This window comes from Cucurbita maxima, unplaced genomic scaffold (assembly GCF_002738345.1).
Source record: "Cucurbita maxima cultivar Rimu unplaced genomic scaffold, Cmax_1.0 Cma_Scf00008, whole genome shotgun sequence".
Classification (NCBI taxonomy): Eukaryota; Viridiplantae; Streptophyta; class Magnoliopsida; order Cucurbitales; family Cucurbitaceae; genus Cucurbita; species Cucurbita maxima.
Window position 1 is genome coordinate 3729891 of NW_019272024.1, and position 15160 is coordinate 3745050.

Sequence of the window (15160 nt, forward strand, 5' to 3'; positions counted from 1 at the left end):
CCACCTTTCCAAAATCAACAACAAATTCAGGCAAGGCAAGTATACTAGAACCATTAATACTCGGAATTTGTAGTGAGGAATTCAATGCACTGTTTGTTAATGGATCTCCAGCATCAGAATCATATTTAGAAACAGAAGCAGAATTCAGCATAGCCCTTCCTCTAAAGCAGCATGCATTCATAAACATCATACATTGCTCTCTTTTCTCTTATTGGAAGGGGAAAAGAAAAGCTGCCGTCATACACTATATTATATGCCAAACTGGCAACCGACCATGTATACATTTTTCACAGCCCATACCATCAATCAGTCAGTAATATTTCACAGCTCTTTCCAATGGTGTTATAAAAGGCAAAGGGGGAAAAAGAAAAAGAAATAATAATATTAATAAACATGTGAAGCCAAGAAAAAACAACAACAACAACAAGAAGAGTCGAATTATAAATTACCCGATGGCTGATGAGATGGGGAATTATCCATATATCAGCTCTTGTTGCCGGTGCCAATACTCTCGTAGAATAAGATGTACCCATGATCAGTATTACTAGAATATTCCTGTGCAGATCCAAAGAATGTCTGCACGACAGACTCATCAATCATTTCCACATTTTCGTCGTCAAAAAATAACCAGTGGTTATGGCTTTTCACAAGGCTAACATAATGTCCGTGGTTGGGTCCACTTCCAACATGGACGACAACTGCAAACAAAGAGTACTCCGAATCCGCATCCTCCATTGTGTTGCTAAGTTTCAGCTCGAGAGGGAAAACAACTCTGTACAACAGCTTTTTGTAGCGTCCAAGCTGCTCAATGTATTTAAACCGCTTCAGATGAATAACAAGGATATGTGGTGGTTTCTTAATCTTCATCCTCTTCTGTGCTTCTTGCAAACTGCAAACCAAAATGAGTCCATCTTTCAGCACCCCTTTTTTTGGTTTTTGTTCCTTAATTTTAATGCTTATGGCGGGGGGAAGGTGCTGACTATACTATTATTCAAATTCAATATATTCTGATAAAAATAGCATACTAACTATACTATTATATTATTCACATCCAATATAAAAATATGGATCCATGCACACAAATCACAGTATGCTTGCTGCGGAGAAGATAATGAAGACAAAACAAAATTAGAATAAGGACTATTATCTTCTTTTTTTAATAAGGCATATTATCAAGTTGTAAAGAATTCAACGAGCCAGCAATAGAATTTGATTTCATTGCTAAGCTAGAATCAAATTAGCGGCACACTGGCTTCTTTGAAAACTTCCTTCATAAAGAACCTCAGATAAATGACGATTCTTAAACTAAAATGCAACTACAGCAAAGCAGAATAGTGTATATCGACCTACCTGCAGCACTTGTCGCAGAAAAACTTGTCCTCGGCATTCAATGTCTCAGTGGAACTGAAATTTTTTAAACAGCTAGTTATTGAACTGTTCTGTTCAATATCAAGGCTCAAGTCAAGAAAAGTCTCATCCCTTGCTGTAACTGTCTCACACCGCAAACACCTTGTCTCGTTAGTTAGTAAACCCTGAAAGACAGATTCAAAGTTTTTCATGCACAGAACAAAGTTACTTCTCAAGGCTCAAACTCTAATTTGGCATGGTCTGGACGAAGAATTCTGTAGGGATCCTCCTAGAAAATAGGCTTCTATTGGAAAGGGCTTCACATTTGTATTCAAGATTGGGTCTTTAATAGACTTTGTGGTTTGCTTGAAAGAATATTGATGTTTTCCACACTTCGTAATAGACTCTTTTATACTTTGATAGCGAAGTCTTTAATTCTCATAAAAAAACAGTAAAGTCTTTAATAACAAATTTACTTAGAATCAAATGTCATATACTTTCTAGAATGCATTAATTAAAAGAACCATCCAGATAGCCAGGTGAGCCTACAAGTACGCTTCCAATTCTCTTTTGAAGGTCAGAACAAAGTAATTCTCTTATATTCTCTAAGAAGGGAGGAGTTGGGCTGAAAGAGCAAGTGCGCCGTACTAGATTGACCTATGGGGCTTTCACTAATACAAAAAACCAACGAAAACCTAAGTTAATTTCATCTACATAAATAGCTGTCTTTAAAATATTTTTGATGTACTAGCTAGCAAGCAAAGGCGTGCAGACATGCAGACACAGGAAGGCTGAAATAGCATTTATCTCATTAATATTTCTCAGCAACATATATTTTCCCTTCCCTATAGCAGAGAAGAAAGAGAAAACTGAGTTGGATAGGGTGTATGCTATCAAAATGGCTGACTAAATCACCTGAAAATTTTTATGCACCCAAGTCACCAACGGCTCTTTTTGAGCACCATTTGTCTGACCAGTTTTAGGACCATTTGAGATTATTTCAAGCGGTGACGAACTTTCTGCATCACTTTTAGTAGCATGTGCCTCTTTCTCCAGTATGTCAACAAGTTCGTTGAGCAAAAAGTTCAAAAATTCATGAGCATCCTGCATCAGCAGTTGCCAAATAAAAGAAATAAAGGTAGGTGAAATTTGAACACCTTGGTTTAATTAATTACAATATTGACTCGATGAATGAGAATAAAAATATCATTTTTCATATGGAAATGAGTCCCTGTTAATGTAAGAATCAAAGTGGGGACATTCAGAAACAAAATTCATAACGTACTTGGTGCATATAGCTACGGAAAATCTCATTCTGCTTTTTCAATCTCTGAACAAAGCGCTTTGGAGCAATGACACCAGTTTTTTTCTTTTGTGAACTTATCTGCAATCAGAGGTGAATAAATGATTATATTCCAACCTAACCGTGGACAGAGTTCTTTATGGTCATAAGGAGAACGATATATCTTGAAAATCAAATAGAATAGAAACATGAAACTTTAGAGAGGATTCACAAAAGAATATGCTAGAAATCTAAAGACAATTTTAATCAATTTGTTAAGTGCAGTCTGTATAGAATTCTCCAAGAAGACATGGCCAATGACCTGAAGTGGAAGAAAATACATGTATACGTATACGACTCACAACATCAGCTCTTTTTTGTTTTACCCCTATTCAACATCTCTAATAGAGAGGTAAAGAATAACTGGAACTAGGGTTCTCTCTCCCCAATTGATTCTTATCTTCCTCTCCATTTCACTTCTCACTTCGCTCTCTTCTCTCCATTTCATTCTCAGTCTCAGTTTATAATAATTAGTCTCTCTTCCTCCCTCTCAACTATTTACAATTTTTCGTATGAGACCCTAACAAATAAACCTCATTGCTTTCCATGAAGGTGTCTATATACTTTACCTTATGTATTTTTTTGCATCTCACCTAAAATCACGCTCTTTTTATCTTCACCTAGCACTTGAGCCCCGGAGGATGCACCTTGAGCTTTAAAAACAACTAAGCTCACTAAAGATTCTTCTCCTACGTTTCCCATTAACTAACATAGTGTAAATAACTCATTCCAAACCCAAGATCTCCACTTGAACTCAAGTCCCTTCTTTCATAAGACATTTTCCAAAAATAGCCCCCATCAATGTAATGTTTTTTTTTTTTAACGAACCCCACCATTCTAATGCTGAGGATTTCAAAGTGAATTTTCCAAAAAAAATCCTTCCAATCAGCCTAATAAGCAATAAGAACCTCATCCAAAGTCTATATAGCTATAAAACTTTTAATACTCATAGACTTGCAATAAATCTTGTAACAACAGAATTGTTAACCTCCTACTCTTTACTTTTACAAGTAACAAATATAATTAAACAAACACCGTACTGTCTACTTTTTAGTAACATAGGAATGTGGTTTGAAGTTGAAATTTCATACAAATTCTTAACTATCCCGTGAAAAAGTCTTGAAACGAGCATGAAAAGTAATTCAAGAAGAAGCTTATTCTGAATAAAACAAATATATAATAAAAGTTCTTCAAACATAATCATCAGTATTCTCTAAGAACCAATATCTCCTATGCTAGGTTTAGATTTGTAAAGTCTATGTGCAATAATATCCACAAACATAAACCATAAAGCCACAACAAAGCAGAAAAAATACAAATCCTGTCGGGTAAGGATGAGCAATGAACCCAAATAAAATAGACACACTTTCTTCCCCCATAAAATTACCTGGGTGAACAAATCTGCTAAGCATGTTAAGAGATTTTCTTCCGCGTCTCCAATACTTTTGCTATTTGAGTAATAATCTAACAATTGCTCACGAAAAGGAACACAAAAATACAGTGCCTGAATATTAAAGCAAATGGTGAGTAAGATACGATTGACGATTTCAGAGAGTTACTTAACAAATCAAAGAAAATATCGAGCTGGACATTGAGAAGATGCTTTTATAATAAGTTTTAAACAAAATATTTCTTTGACCATAAAAGATTTACAGCTATAAGGGATCCAACGTGAACATGTCATCTGACATGCCAGTAAACTACGGAAACTTGTAGAAGTCAAGAACATAAATACCATCTATGGTTAAGACTCCTAAGTATCCCATTATTGGATCTAAAATTCTGAATAAATGACGTACTTTTCCTTGAAAATGTAAAAATCAAAACACGCTCATTTTTCTGCTTTTCACCATGAACATACCGACATTTGAAAAACTGAATTCACACAAGTTAACAGCATGATATTAAATCACTACAAGTACAAAAGAAAATTTTGGCGTCCATAAATTTTCAAGTAAAAGTTACTGTAGTTCATCCAGGATGATGATCCGTCTAATCCATGAATAATCAACCATTTGCAAGAATAGCCAGGGGGGAACTCTAATCCTAAAAAGGACACAAAAAACAAAACTAATGCTACTCTGACAGGAACAACACCGGGGGACCATAAAATACATCTAAAAAAAAATCAGTTGGAAGACGTAAGTGGCATACACGTTCGTAAGAAAATCAAAACATGATATGATGAGTCAGCTTCTCAAAATTGAGTATATCCGATTGTAAACACTTTGAACAACATAAGCATGCTGCATGCAAATGTTCATATATATAACCGAGAATTTCAGAGACGGAACGAAATTACAAAAAAAATGGAGAAGGACCAAACGTCAAACTAAAGAATCTGCATTTGTATTATTGAAGTGTGCATTTCGTAAAACATGCTAGAAATGCAATTAGCTGATTGATGAAGAATGTTACCACCACGATCATTATTCAAACAAATGAATAATTATTAAAATCAAAGAAAACGCATACAGCAAAGCCTCGGGAATCCAAGCCGTGAAACTAACGCACGCAACGGATGAATCGATAAAGAAAACAAAACCCTAGCAATAAACCAACGAAGATCCTAGGAAACAGAAAAATAAAATTCAAGCGACAATCATCATGCATCCCGTAAAACAAAGAAGTAGCAAACCTGCAAGACGCTGTTACAGTAGCAAGTATTGCCAAAATTTTCAAGGCCGAAGTAGCGCTCGCCTTCAGGGAACTGGTCACCGAGAGCCTTCTCGAGCTTTGAGCCCGTAGCACCCATCCGCGTGTGGAAATCAAAGAATCAAAGGCGACTCAGATCTTAATGAGGAAATTGGCGGCCATATAATAAAAACGAATCTCTGGCTTGACAGGCTCCCGGATTCCGTGGTAGAAATGAATTTCTAGGGTTTTTGTGTTCGTCAAGTGAAGGGAGATGCAACGAGGGTTTCGTTGAATCAGGGAAGAAAGTTTAAAGAATGGATGGAGATAACAACATTTAGAAAGCCACGTGGATCGAACTAAACTCCAACAATCAAAATTGAATCGGGTTTACAAAAACTTTCCTGGAGATCGATCATTCGGCCATAAGAACAGCGCCGGATTTGCTCGTCCAGACTCGAATACTTTGGTTTTGGCTGCAAACTCCCTTTGCTTGAAGGCTGTCTGTAATGGAGTTCGTTTCCTGCTAATTTCAAGGTTCTTCGTCCTAATGTCTTCATAAATCTTTTCGGGCTTTGGGTTTCATAGATCTTCTTTCGCTATTCGTTTTGCTAAGCGCTCCTCTAATAACTTGGCCCATTTCCTTACATCCCCCACCCTTTGGTTTGATACTCAAACAAAATGATAATCTATTTCCACCTATCCACCGATATCGACCAATTAGATGTTCGAATTTCAACGATTCTAAATGTTAATGGGTTTCTAACGTTCATGGTTTCGTTTACCTTTTCGAGAAGGTTATTATATGTTGATTGTTTACCTCTCTTTGAATAGAGTTACTGCTTGTGTAAGAAGTTGGTCTTCTGGGTTGCTATCTTATGCTGGTCGATTACAATTTATTCGATATGCTCTCTAGAGTTTCGAGCTCTATTGGATCTATATTCTTTTTGTTATTTTGGTGCGAATTGTTCGTGGTTTAGTTCGTGAACTTTGCTCCTAGCTTTGGAATGAGAAGCTAGTAAGTAGGAGAGGGAATGATAAAATTGCTCGGTTGAATGTTTGTCTCTTGTTGTATTGTTATCAAGAAGCTCTTAGGGTTTATCCTAATTGATCAGGTTCCTCGTGAGTCGCCTAGGTGGAAGTCATATTTGGATAGTTGGAGGGTTATACCTTGATTAGATTTTCAATAGGGAATGACCATTATTGTTTTGTTTGGTTTAACCCTCGTTTGCCCCTCTAACGGCGCTACTTAAGAAGATGTGCTATTTATAGGGTGATTGCTCCCATATGATCGATCATATATTTTTAGGTTAGTGCATGCAATTGCCTAAGGTGAAAGGTCTCGACAATGACTTAGTGTGCTATTATTTATCATATTTGGCGAGCAACATAATTTTCGTGTCCATGGTATAATCTTGTTACCTCTAGGGGATTTACCTAAACGTACAGTTTTTATGCATTTATTCGATGTAAATTGATGCATTTATTTGATGTTTTACGTGACTTAGAGATTTCATCGACGAGACGTCTCTAATTTATAAAATATATATATATATTTTAAAACATACCCGCTTTTTTTTAATCTATAAAAATCAATAAAATCAATAAAATAGTTAAAAAATAAATGCAATAAATAGTTATTGCATTAAATTTACACTTTATTTTGATTTAAAAAAAATATAAAGGCTAAATAGCTCTATTTTAAAATTTAAAAAATTAAATTATTACAAATACCCTTAAAATCTAAAATAACAATAATAGAAGGGGCGAGAGCTTATCTTCCTCTTGAATCGCAGCTGGGCTTCTTCTTCGAACTGAAGCGCTGTGACTGAGCGAACTCTACGAACACACTCTGAACATGATAAACCTTTCAATTGCTTCGCCTTCGAGCGTTGCTATACCTGCAAAGTTTCTTAGCTCGACCTCCAAATCATCCTTCAATGGCCTTCAAATCCGTTTCCCATTTTCGTTTCGCGTTCCTCCTAAAGCAGCATGTATCGGAGGCCGCAATTCGCCGGTGGTAATGATGGCCAAGAGGGAGGAGGAGTTGAAAGATATCAGGGCGAAAACTACTGAGGAAATAAACGAAGAGGTCGTCGATCTCAAAGGTGAACTTCTTATGCTTCGACTTCAAAAATCAGCCCGCAATGAGTTTAAGTCTAGCGAATTCCGCCGCATGCGCAAACGGGTACTTCTTTTCCCTCGTCGATGGATTCTTAATTAATTTTGAGTTCAATTGAAATGTGGCTATTATGTTCGTCTCAAACTTGTACGTTTTACTGTCTCCTATCCTCCACTTTTTTGCTTATCTGTGCAAGATTTATTGGTAGGATTCAAGTTAAGAGCTCATTGGTTTTTATTGGGGATTTGTAGCTGTTGGGATCTAAAATTATTGGCGATTGTTTGCCGCCAAAAGAGAAGAAGTGTAGAAATAGATAAAATCTGCAGACTAAAATAGTTCTAGAACTATACATTTTTGTAAGAATCAATTTAGGATTTAGATTTGAGTTGACAGTCTAGAGAGATGAACTATAACAATATTTCACTATGTTGGGAGAAAGTTTCAAAAGTTGCATTTAGAGGAAGATAGAGCCAATTAGAATGTGCTCTGGAACGTAGAAATCCAATCAGAATCAGAAAATGTAATTGAAAGTAGGATTTTTAACACTAACAACTTCATATTGAACTAAGATTGACTCCAAATAAAACTATTAGAAATAGCACTTGTGGATTTTACATTTTCGATATGATTAGCGGTATTATGTTCTAAAAACTCTTGAATGTCTTCATGCTAACATTTTGTTTAAGATTCCCAGAATGCCTGATGCATGAATGAGCCATACATGTGGAAATCTTGATTCAGTTTGGGTTCAGATTAACGTATCTTTTTCATATGAAGTTGGTTAATTGGAGAGGCCAAACCTATTTTGATCATGGAAGGATCACAATGTCTAATGCATAAGAGAGAGGGTTTTGCATTTGAACCATATGTAGCCTTCTCATGACTTCTATACCAAAACTTCTGCATGCTTGGTGCTTAATCTGGATATTGGAATTGTCTTATGGGCCTCTTACTGTTGCACTGAACAAAGTACTGAAATGATGATGTAACAGCCCAAGTCCACTAAGTCTACCCCTAGTAGATATTGTCCTCGTTGGGTTTCCCCTTTCGAACTTCTCCTCAAGGTTTTTGAAACGCGTCTGCTAGGGGAGGTTTCCACGCCATTATAAAAAATGATTCGTTCTCTTCCCCAACCGATGTGGAATCTCACAATCCACTCACCTTCGTGGCCCAACGTCTTCGCTGGCACTCGTTCCTCTCTCCAATCGATTATGAGATCTCATAAATGAGATGTTGTTGAATGGTAAAAATTTATTTAAACATTATGAGTTTAGTAAGACTGTCGTTTTCTCTAGAATTCACATATGATTGTGATGGAGGGATGTTCTGCACTGTAATTGTGGTAATAATTGCCCATTCCCATAGTTTTATGGTGTCAAGTCTGACATTTAGGTTGCAAACTTCTTGCATCTCTGGTCTAATCCCACGGCTTCATGATAAGGTCTTGAGATCTCTGTAGTCACCCTCTAAAGTCTTGGTTCAAAGCCTCTAACTAGGTAACTTAGTACTTGGATTTTGCCTCAAATGCCCACTTTGGAAAAAAAAAATTATTCAATGAGGCCGCCACCAACATGATTGCATGTAGATTTAATAGTTTGCATGCTTCGTAGCAGCCAGTAGATGATATAAATTCAAGGTATTTCCTTACATCGAATGGGAAAAAACTTTCAGCCACATTGTGGCTGCTTCACCGAATAATTTTACCTGCTTTGAAGTAGACAAAGCCTCCTTGGAGATTAGTGGTATGGGTCATGAACAAAGGAATGGTGCTTGATGATCTCAATTCTCAATAAACTCGGTGCCTAACAACGTTTCAACGACTCAATATTGCGAGATCAACTAATATCTATTCAGTATTGCTGATGCAGGACAGTTGGGAAGTTTATATCATTCTTACAATTTATTTTCACCTACTTTAAGATTGCAACATCACGGCTATACAACCAATGTTTTGGACTTGCTAACAACTTCAATTTCGTATCTCATACTCCACGAAACTTGGAATCTTGAACCGTTAATTTGTTATTGTTTGTCCGATGACAGATTGCTCGGATGCTAACCGTAAAACGTGAAAGAGAGATTGAAGAGGGAGTGGGCAAAAGGTTGTCAAGAAAGTTAGATAGAAAGTGGAAGAAAAGTATTGTGGTCAGACCACCTCCATCTCTGAAGAAGTTGCGAGAGGAAGAAGAAGCAGCTGAAGCAGCTGAGAAATCTGCTTGATCCAATCAGATACGCTCTCAACCAATATTGTAGCTTTATGAGTGTTTGAAGATGTTGAAATTGCTATTTAAACAACGTTTTATAAGAAAGATGAAAATTCTGATCATGTACTTAGCTTGTGCACAAATGGAAATAGATTTCAAGGGGATCGTGTTGAGTTCACATGCTTTCATATCTTCGACTTAATTTAGATAAACACATGCAAACTCGAACCGACCTCATTTAGGGTAAATTCTATTTTGAGCTTAGTTTCCAAACTTTCAAAAGTCCAAACAATCTTGAACTTTTAATTTTGTGTTTATGGTAAGAGTTCGTTAAAGTTTAAAGAATTATAATAGAATTATTATTATTATTATATTATATATATTTTTTTGTCTATTAGGTTATTGACATGTAAAACAAATCTTCTCAAACACGGATTTTGGTTTGTGAATGAAAAAGACTTTTGTGCCTTTCGATATTTTTCTTTATTAATAATAATTTTTTGGATTTAAAATTGATGATAAGTTGATGTTTTTATTGTTCACTCAAAAAAGAAAAAAAAAACTATTATTTCATCTGTTACAAATGTAATATTTGGAATACATATACTGGCACATAATTTATTTTAATCTATGTTTATTTTTTAATTTAGAATTTAATATTTTGATTATAATGTTTATAATATAATGGTAATTATTATTATTCTAAAAACATTTATTCATAGACCATGAGATTAATACGTAGGAGACCAAAATCAAAATTAAAAATATTGAAATTTATTTGAATCAATGAATTTGGTAAAAAGGTAAAAGAATTATTCTACAATCAAAATTAAAAATGTTTCATGTTCGGACTTTTTTCTTATTCGTCTTGAGCTAAACATTTTTCTTCTTTTTCTCTCTCACTTCTAGGGTAGAGCCTTGGAGCCGACCTAAATGAAAATCGACACTTAAAGGTAGATAATCAGCCACATTGGAACTGGGACACGACCCAGACTCCCACAAAGAACAGCAGGTTCAGGAATCGGATAGAAACTTGCTATTGATCTTCCTTGTATCTTCAACATTTTTCTTCTCTTTCTCTCTCACTTCTATCTTTTTTCTCGCTCCTCTTTCTACCTTCTCCTACTTCTCTTTCTCTCTCTCTACCCTCTCACCCAACATGGGGACAAACATAAAAAGTTGAAAATATTGAACATAAACCTTGTGTAATCCAAATTGAAGACAAAAATGATTGTTTCTTCGTTTGTATTCATTATAATTGAACAAAATGTTCTGATACAAGCTCATTTGACTACTACTGTACTCAGAAACGATCATGTCGGCCTTCAATTTGGATCATACAATGTTCATCCTGCTTAAGTTAACGAGAGAGAGACAAATGTGAGAGAGAGGAGGAAGAAACTTTCTAGGCATATCATGCTTTTCTAACCTATGGTAAGAAGATAATTTCACCCTCAACAAGGTTAGAAAAAATCATTGCCATACATTCACAAACCTAGAGACATATTCCCACAAACCAACCGGATGACATTACCAGCTGCAATGGAAGCCATCAATTTCGATCAGCCCGAACCAAGTCGATGGTCAGGTAACTCGGGTCAACTTCAATGGTGCTGCCTTTTGTACCTGCATTTGGATATCTCTTACTGACTTCAATGGACGCCATTTCTAATCTACAGAGTTACTAATAAGGCTAAAAGTATTCATATGATCATAGTTTAACCAACCATAAAGCTAACCCAATTTCAAGGGCTCTATTATTTGGTTAACTTAAGTGAAACAAAAGGTTCACCATTTCAAAGCCAGGCGTAGGAGCAACATTCAAGGAGACCCCGCAGATGAATCAGAATAAGCATGGTCCATATCATCCACACTTCTATAATCTTCTCCAAAAAACTCCAGCATTTCAAATTCATCATCTAATTCATCAGCCACAAAATCCCACGCCAAGTAGCCAGAAGAACTTGAGTAATTTGAGCAATCAAAATCATCCCATCTGTTCGACTCTGAGATTTCTTCCAATGGACCGACCAATTTCACCCTTGAAAACTTTTTGAACGTCTCATCTGGTATCACATTCCAACACCCTTGCACATCTAAAAGCTCAAGATCTGGGCAGTTCTCGAGGATTCTTAGAACCGATTCAGTGTTGATAAGCAAATACGCAATCTCAAGGTGCTTGAGCTTATGCATTGTCGATGCAACTGCAAGGGCCTCATCATCTTGAGAAGACTTGTCAAGGGCTTCAAATGGGCACATAACTCTGCGCAACCCTGTGAGGTTCGCACAATGTTTCCCAATCGCCTCGAGAGCCGATGCTCCAATGTTTTTACAAAAGCTTAAATCCAAAAAAGTTACAGCAGAAAACCTCTCGGCAACCTGTTCTACAATGGAATTCGTTATTTCACTTCTTGGTAGCCGTAATGTATGCAGAGCTGTTCCACTGTCAATCAGGAATGTAAGATATTAATGTATAGACAATCGGCATATTCAAGCATATGAGGTATTGGACACAATTTCGTACATATTCTCTAAATTAGAGATTTTAGATCCTCTGATCCTCCAGGTTGAAACTCCAAACTTAAAAAAGGAATGTTTCTATTTTTTCTTTTTTTTCCTCATCTAACCATAGAACACTTTTCTGCCAAACTTGACCATTCAATTGCACAGCACACCACAACACTTAAACCAAGATGTGTGAGATCCCACATCAGTTGGGAAAGAGAACGAGAGGCGTTTTAAAAACCTTGAGAATAAGAGAGAGCCTAAAGAGGACAATGGGTTGTTACAAATGGTATCAAAGCCAGACACCAGACGATGTGCTAGTGAAGAGGTTGAGCCCCAAAGGGAGTGGACATCAAGCAATGTGCCCGCAAGGATGTTGGCCCCAAAGGGGTGAATTTGGTGGGGGTCCCACATCGATTGGAGAAATGAATGAGTGCCAGCGAGGACGCTCGACCTTGAAAGGGGTGGATTGTGAGATCTTACATCGATTGGGGAAGAAAATGAAACACCCTTCATAAGGGTGTGAAAACCTCTCCCTAGTAGACACGTTTGCATTTTAAAAACCTTAGGGAAAGCCAAAAGAAAAAGCCCAAAAAAGACAATATCGGCTTAGATGCCTAACTCCTTCGGGAAACAGAGATAATCATAGTTTTAGCACTCATTTGACCAGACAATATAATTATGATCTCCAAAGAGGGAGGAAATTTTCAACAAACAGGAGTAGCTGAAACAACAGTGCATTAAAGAAGAAGACAATAACAGGGGGTTCTTATTGAACTCACTGTTCTGCAATCAGGGACAAACAAGAGTCATTAGGAAGGCAGCTAACGCAGAGCTTGCAAAGGGAACCCGATCTTCTTGAAATCAACATTTGAAGCATTCGATTGATGGTATCGGGATCTCGAAGTAAGCTCCAATCCAAAATGTCTATCTCCTGCCAGCAGTAAGGACCCAACACTGTTTTTCTCCATGATTTGCAAACCCTTGGGATTACAACAAGTATCTCTTGTAGTGACAAATTCCTAAAGATAAGACCCAGTGCATCAGGGGATAGCTCATCCCAGTGCCGATTATCACAATCCTCCATCAAATATTACTACCTTTCCTTTACAAAGATGAAAAACAAAACAAAAATTGTGTCATACAAAAGCTACAAAAAGAAAAAACATCGAAACTAAGCATCATGTTAACTGTTCCTTAATGTAATTATAAAGCAATCAATGAAAAAGTTGAAGCAAATAGAGGTCAGTTTCCAATAGCCGATGTCAATTATTCCCAACCGCTGGGGGAAAACCCTGTAAATTAAACATTTCTGTCCCAAAAATCATCACGTCCGGATCTACGGATAAAATTCTCAGTTCAACTCGAAAAAAAAAAAAAAAACAAAGATTCAGAAGCCCAAAATTAGAGTAAACAGCCAATCAGAGACAAATTTGAAAATAAAATTGGTTAGGGTATTAAAATCTGGGAGAGGTTGACGAGAAATCCGAAGAGAGAGCTAAAATCAGCTACCACCGAACGAGATCGTAGAAAAACAGAACAAACAGAATTTCTTACTCCTAAAACAGATTGAAAATAATAAAAAAAAAAAAAACCTTGAAATGATTTCAATAACGTTCTTCTACGAAAATCTGGAAGAGAAACTGTTATGAATCTACACAGATTGAAGAACAACCATGTAAAGCTGGTGCAGTATCATGAAGTTAAAGGAAATAATACTTGCAATAAAAAAGAGAAAAAAAAACTCCCAAGCGTCTAAAGCTCTGTTAAACTAAGTGCCTAAAATGGCTTCTCAAGATCTGAAGAAATGGAGGAAAAATGAATAATAGAAAATGTTCTATTAAGGCAAATAATATTTTCATATATTTAAAATAATAGCTTTTGTGATGGTAGAATTAATGAGATATTTTCTAAAATTGTTATAAGAATAACCTCGAATCTATAAAATAAAATAATATATCATTTAATGATGTGTCAAATAATAAATAAAAAAATAATATATTATTTATTGACGTGTCAAATAATAAATAAAAATAATATTTAATGAGAAATTTTATAGTTTACAAACAACGTGAGTTATGGTTTGAATATCTAATATTTCAGTTCTATGGGATTTTTTATTTTTATTTTTTTTTTTTTTTTATTTTTTTTTTTTTTGTGGTATAAAAATGAACCTTGTGCTTTATTGTAAAGGTTAAATTAGATCTCAAGTTCAAACTTATAAAAAGTAATTTTGTACTTAAAAGAGGTTCATAAATTTTTAATATTTTGTTCAATAGGTTTTCATCATTTGAAATTTTCTATTAAACATTAGATAATAACAGCTAAGTCCACCGCTAGCAGATATTGTCCATTTTGACATGTTGCAAATCATCATTAGCCTCACAGTTAAACGCATCTACTAGAGAGATCACACCTTCACAAGGAACTTTTCACACCTTATAATCAATGTTTCATTCTCTTCTCCAAGATGTGGGATCACACAATCCACCCCATTGGAGCCAGTGTCCTCACTATGCCATCCACCCCATTGGAGCCAGTGTCCTCACTGTGCCATCCACCCCATTGGACGGTGTGCCACATGTGGGATCACACAATCCACCCCATTGGACGGTGTGCCACATGTGGGATCACACAATCCACCCCATTGGAGCCAGTGACCTCACTATGCCATCCACCCCATTGGAGCCAGTGTCCTCACTATGCCATCCACCCCATTGGAGCCAGTGTCCTCACTATGCCATCCACCCCATTGGAGCCAGTGTCCTACTGGCACACCGTCCAATATTTGGCTCTGATACCATACCACTTGTAACAGCCCAAACTCCCACTAATAGATATTATTTGCTTTGACCTGTTACGTACTACTATCAATCTCATGGTTTTAAAACGCATGATCTCCTCCCCAAAATTTCACACCAGGACCATAAATGGTAATACGAGTGAAGAAACACGCCCTAATAAGCAAATTTACACCTCCCCAAAGTTTCATACGAGGACCAAAGT

General features: G+C 36.3%; 3 protein-coding genes across 6 annotated transcripts; 1 reads left to right on the forward strand and 2 right to left on the reverse strand.

Annotated features, from left to right (window-relative positions):
* Positions 1 to 156: 156 nt before the first annotated feature.
* LOC111482578 (ubiquitin carboxyl-terminal hydrolase 3-like) lies at positions 157 to 6001 on the reverse strand. Of its 2 annotated transcripts, XM_023128412.1 has the most exons (7): positions 5328 to 6001; positions 4077 to 4193; positions 2633 to 2731; positions 2263 to 2451; positions 1351 to 1532; positions 450 to 889; positions 157 to 329 (listed from the first exon to the last, which is right to left on the reverse strand). In XM_023128412.1, exons 1-6 carry the CDS (start codon positions 5442 to 5444, stop codon positions 484 to 486), a joined length of 1110 nt encoding a protein of 369 aa, XP_022984180.1. In that variant the 5' UTR covers positions 5445 to 6001; the 3' UTR covers positions 157 to 329; positions 450 to 483. The 2 variants fall into 2 exon arrangements, with proteins under 2 accessions (XP_022984180.1, XP_022984179.1); XM_023128411.1 differs by having other exon boundaries at positions 157 to 889.
* A 1071-nt stretch (positions 6002 to 7072) lies between these two features.
* LOC111483200 (50S ribosomal protein L29, chloroplastic-like) lies at positions 7073 to 9833 on the forward strand. Its single transcript, XM_023129350.1, has 2 exons — positions 7073 to 7511; positions 9489 to 9833. Exons 1-2 carry the CDS (start codon positions 7182 to 7184, stop codon positions 9663 to 9665), a joined length of 507 nt encoding a protein of 168 aa, XP_022985118.1. The 5' UTR covers positions 7073 to 7181; the 3' UTR covers positions 9666 to 9833.
* Positions 9834 to 10826: 993 nt separating this feature from the next.
* Positions 10827 to 13896, reverse strand: LOC111483063 (F-box protein FBW2-like). Of its 3 annotated transcripts, none has more exons than XM_023129177.1 (3): positions 13878 to 13896; positions 12937 to 13259; positions 10827 to 12092 (listed from the first exon to the last, which is right to left on the reverse strand). In XM_023129177.1, exons 2-3 carry the CDS (start codon positions 13239 to 13241, stop codon positions 11471 to 11473), a joined length of 927 nt encoding a protein of 308 aa, XP_022984945.1. In that variant the 5' UTR covers positions 13242 to 13259; positions 13878 to 13896; the 3' UTR covers positions 10827 to 11470. The 3 variants fall into 3 exon arrangements, with proteins under 3 accessions (XP_022984945.1, XP_022984943.1, XP_022984944.1); XM_023129175.1 differs by having other exon boundaries at positions 13750 to 13882; XM_023129176.1 differs by lacking the exon at positions 13878 to 13896 and having other exon boundaries at positions 12937 to 13741.
* Between the last annotated feature and the right edge of the window lie 1264 nt (positions 13897 to 15160).